This window comes from Coffea eugenioides, chromosome 1 (genome assembly GCF_003713205.1).
Source record: "Coffea eugenioides isolate CCC68of chromosome 1, Ceug_1.0, whole genome shotgun sequence".
NCBI lineage: Eukaryota > Viridiplantae > Streptophyta > Magnoliopsida > Gentianales > Rubiaceae > Coffea > Coffea eugenioides.
The window spans coordinates 49,504,663-49,509,769 of record NC_040035.1 but is presented as its reverse complement, the minus strand read 5'-3'; the positions used below and the strand labels follow the sequence as shown (position 1 = coordinate 49,509,769).

The window sequence follows — 5,107 nt, the reverse complement described above, 5'->3', positions numbered from 1 at the left end:
CATCATAGCAAGATTAGAATAGAAGTTGGTTTTGTTCATTACCAAATGGAGACGAAAGGTGCCTAATTCACCCGGTGCACAACACACTTTGTACAGAATGAACTTATTCTGGAAATGGTTCAAAGGTGTAGAGGGCTTGCAAATCAAGGAAAGACACGGGACCAAACCTGAGGATGAAGAATGATGTGGGGTTGTGGGTGCAAATCTTGAACAAGGATTATGAACGAGGATGAGCTGCTGAGTGGATGCGACACATTTCAACAAAATCCGGACCGTCAAATCGCTCAATCGAAACCCCAAAAAGTCTCACATCACAATCACATTAGCAAGTCTTCCTCCCAACCGTTGAACATTCTAGAAAAATCTCTTATGTGCTACGTAGTAACAAAATTTTTTTTTAAAAAAAAAACAAAAATATTCTGGTACTCGTACTACTACTAAATGCAAAGGGATTTTCCTAATCTGTTATCTTTTCGTCATCTACTCTCCTTCGCTCTACTCCTCTCCTTTCTCTTTCTTCTCTCCCTGGCCCGGACAAGGAAAACCCATCTCCTCCGGCGCCCGCACTCCATCTTCAACGGTTACTTTCTGTAAACCAGTTGGAGATGTCAGTTATTATTCCATCTATATCCCTTGCTCCAACTCTCACTTCCCGCCACTCGAAAGCTCCCACATCATTTCTCTTCCTCCCCAACGATTCTACTTCGAATCCCAATTCTCTCTCTTTTTCCCTCGCTTTCACGAAAAGGCCTCTTCTTCTTCCATTTTTGAACAAGGGTTTCCGTGGGTTTGGTTCTTTATCTGCCATAGCCTGCTCAACGACGTCGTCCCCGTTTATTGGAAAGGTTGGGTGGCATAAGCGAGAAGGCAATTTTTCTCTCTTATCTTTTGGTGCAAGCCTCGATGAAAGCGTGATGGAAGCTGATAAAAAGGCGGATTCTTCCCAAGTTTTGTCTGCAATGCTTCCTTTTGTGGTGGCCCTCACTGCAGTTTCTGCTCTTTCTCAGCCTTCTACTTTCACTTGGTAAGATTTCCAATCAATTTCTTTCTGTGTGGTAAGAAATCTTCCGGGGCTTTTGATCGAATCCGGAGTTTCTGAAGGTTTATATTTAGCTTAACTTATTTATGCTTCAATCATGTGAATATATATAAATTTTCAGGAGTTTGGGGTGTTGCTTGTGTTTCAAGACTTGTCCAATGGGAATCTAGTACTGTGACTCAGGTGCATAGTTTGATCAAATCATATGTTTTGATGCAAATATCAGAGAGTTTCTGGGTGGTCCTTATATTATTTTATGGGGTTGATTTTATTATTCAAGTATTTATCGTCAGTCCAGAGTGAGGCAAATGGGTTTTCTTTATTTACTCATTGATTTATTTATCTGTTCTGTCTTTTTTTCTCCTTGGTCTTCCATGTGCACTTTATGAAGATGCTTGATACTTAAAGCTATACAAATGTCTTGGTTTTGTTTTTGTAAATGATAGAGGAACCTGCAGGGTGTCAAAAGAACTCTATGCTCCTGCACTCGGAGGAATCATGTTGTCTATTGGGATCAGGCTTTCAATTGATGACTTTGCTCTGGCATTCAAAAGGTTGCAACTTTTTCACTACCTCAATCAATTTTTATGTGTTTTTTTTTTGTTTTAACTAATATTGATTGATTAATGGATTTTGTTTCTGATTATACCTCTTTACTTTTTTCCCTTAACCAGGCCTGTCCCTCTGTCTATTGGATTTGTTGCACAATATGCCCTGAAACCAGCACTTGGAGTGTTGGTTGCGCGAGCATTTGGAATGTCTCGTATATTCTTTGCCGGTTTTGTCCTCATGTCTTGTGTTGCTGGGGCTCAGCTGTCTAGTTATGCCAGCTTCTTGAGTAAAGGCGATGTTGCTTTGAGCATTCTTTTGACCAGCTCATCAACCATTGCTTCAGTCCTCGTTACTCCTCTTCTAACAGGCCTTCTCATTGGTTCTGTTGTTCCAGTTGATGCAGTTGCTATGTCAAAGTCAATTTTGCAGGCACGTAATTCAGTTAGAAAACATGAGTGAGCTGGCTCTAGTACTTCATCATCTTTATGTATTTTACATGTCTCTATGAAAGTAACAATTCCCAAATTTGAAATCTTGTGTTTGGATGGAGAGAGTAATTATGATCTCTTAATTGTTTTGATTAGCTTTTACCAGATCTGGATGCATTGAACTTTCTCATTTAATATTAAATTGCCTTACCAGGTTGTTCTTGCCCCAGTAACACTTGGCCTAGTCCTCAACACATATGCAAAACCAGTTGTCTATCTCCTTCAACCTGTGATGCCATTCGTTGCAATGATTTGCACTTCAATGTGTATTGGCAGTCCTCTTGCAATTAATCGTAGCCAAATACTTTCTCCCGAGGGTCTGAGATTGGTGGCTCCTGTACTGACGTTTCATGCAGTGGCATTTACTTTGGGTTATTGGATATCCAAAATCCCAATTTTCAGGTACCATATTTGCTCCTGTTATCAGCTCTTCATTATCAGTGATAACACTTTCATTTTGGACGAGATTGTGTTGAAGCATTTTCTTACACGTAAGGTATAAGATGTGATGCATTGAGAGGCAACAAATTGTGTATTAACCCAAATTTTGTAGATTTTGAACGAGACAAGACATTAACCATCTTTCAGTTGTAATTCACATTATGCCTCTTTCAATTCTTCAACCGGGTTGCAAAATTACTCGTGTAGAGTGTGTAGCCTAGCCTTTACAATTTCCAGTAAGAGAGTGTTTACTTGCTGCAACCTTCTCTTTTTTTTCAATTGATGCCTTGATTGCATCTAGTTCTGCAAATCTTAGTGATTGGAGTTCGCTTGTTCTTGGGATTTAATGTTGGTATTACTAGCTCAACCAGGTTGTTTTCACAAGTAAAGCCAGTATTGATCAAGATGATCTGAAACTAGATGCTGCTTGCGTGCAAATTAAAGTAATATCTATTTTAGAGTTTCAAGCTAGCGAAATCTGACGACTTTGCTGTTGTGGCAGGTTAGAAGAAGAAGTCAGCCGGACAGTTTCATTGTGTACAGGAATGCAGAGTTCTACATTGGCAGGGCTACTTGCAACTCAATTCCTTGGGAGCACTCAAGCAGTTCCTCCTGCATGCTCAGTAGTTGCCATGGCTATCATGGGCCTCTGTCTAGCCTCGTTCTGGGGGAGTGGACGTCGGATTAGGGACTTGCCCTCTGTACTAATTTCACAAGCGGGTAGCACCGTTGAGGCTTGACAAAAGTGGCTCCTTACTGGAATTTGGGATTCACCACGCATCTTATTCCATAAACTGGTGGAATTGTCGAGGCCCAGAAAGGTGGCTCATTCTTTTTTTTGGACAATCAGCAGGCTAATTGAACATCCAATATATAGGCAGCAGAAGAGTAGATCGTAATCCAAGTAGAGCAGCATAACCATAGATAGCAGTACACCTATAGAATTGGAGGATACGAGGCGAAAGTGGGGAAAGCTGTATATTCCTTGTACAGTTTTTTGGTATTTTGCAGCCCTTGGCTTCAAATCTGCAAGCCCCAATAATGTTTACTTTTGTGTATAGTCTATACGGACAAGATGTAAATCAGATTACTAAGGCACCTGAAATGTGAACGATTTGCCTCTCCTCAGTTCTCTCGTACAGGTGCAAAAGATTAACGAAGTGTACGCTCTCTTGAACTTGACTGCATTATAGCCGACTTCAAAGTTTACCCAAAAAAGTAACACCCTGGAGTTTCAGTTTCTTGGGATTGGAAGTGAATACTCCGAGTTAGAAAGAAGCAAAAGGATTGGGCTGGTTTAAAGTTGAATTTTGTGAATCATTCTTTGATACAGTCAGCATCATCTGCCTGATTGAAGATTTGGAGGTTTATGGGCCACATCGTGCCCGATTTATGTTTGTTAGCTTATGTTTTGTCAGCTTCAAAACAAGTTACATGGAATTAGTTGTTCTCTAAAAGTTGGACACAAGGTACCCATACATAAAGCCCAAGAGGGCGCCGTATGCAAGGTTTTGAATTCTTTGTTTGTAAGTATTATTACGTTCTCTCTGTTGCATTATGTGTTTGGGTGCGTTACATTTGTGCCTTCGGGCGATTAGCGTAGTGTTTTATGGAGCACAACGATCATAATTGTAAGCGGAGGAGATCAAACTATACAACCCTACATGAAACATGCATACATATATATACATATATATAACCCCACATGAAGATGTAAATATGCCTGTCAACCACATTTGGATAGTATCGTTCTGATGTTTTAGGATTTTCTGAGTTGTTCATCTTTTTCCTCGGAAGATTCCCCGCAAACATCACATAATTATAGCTCGAAGTTTAATATTTGCTAAAATGCTGACACTATGAATTTATTATAGTCTATCTGAAAATTTTAGTTTTATTTTTTACAGTTTTATAGTTGGCATCCCCGAAAACTAAAAGTGTATTAGGGTTCCAAAGTGGAGGTAGTTAATTGGATTAATGAAGTTCTCTGATTATGGTAATGCATGCTAATCATTGCTAGTTTATGCTTGTAAACTTATGTTAGCTGCACGTAACATCAGTAATTAAATTGGAGAAAGTCAACTTTGAGATATATTTGTGAATTATTATAGATGGAGTTAGCATCGAGTTGGTTACTTTGTTATAGTAGCATCTAGAGTGATTTATTTTCTTGGTCATTTGTATCTAGAGTGATTATTACTAATTTCTGCTAAGTCTCTCCCAATAAGAAATAAGAATTGTCTTTTATTTTTCTTATCGTTGCTTTCCTAAATCCTCAAGAGCTTGTATATTTTATTTTAGATTAATCTTTCCTACACCGACAGTGTATATACTATCAGCGTTGAATAAATAATAACTATGCAAAATTTGAATTTAAAATTTAACTTTTACACGTATGTCATGAATCCCATGGTAATAGTATATACACTGTCAGTCTATATAAGATTTACTTTTTAATTTTTGTGTTCTCTTCATGTTTTAGATTTTTTATCGATTTTTTATTTTACTTTCTTAATAGTGTCTCCGCTAAAATTTACTAGTCTATGGAATAATGATCATCAAAATGACAATGGGTATTATCAATATA

The 5,107-nt window shown here is 38.4% G+C and overlaps 1 protein-coding gene across 1 annotated transcript; it reads left to right on the top strand.

Moving 5' to 3' along the window:
- The first annotated feature begins 483 nt into the window (after positions 1 to 483).
- On the top strand, positions 484 to 4,097 carry LOC113761450 (probable sodium/metabolite cotransporter BASS3, chloroplastic). Its single transcript, XM_027304447.1, has 5 exons — positions 484 to 1,024; positions 1,498 to 1,593; positions 1,714 to 2,020; positions 2,234 to 2,481; positions 3,023 to 4,097. The coding sequence occupies exons 1-5, from the start codon at positions 606 to 608 to the stop codon at positions 3,258 to 3,260; spliced, it is 1,308 nt and encodes a 435-aa protein (XP_027160248.1). The 5' UTR covers positions 484 to 605; the 3' UTR covers positions 3,261 to 4,097.
- Positions 4,098 to 5,107: the final 1,010 nt, after the last annotated feature.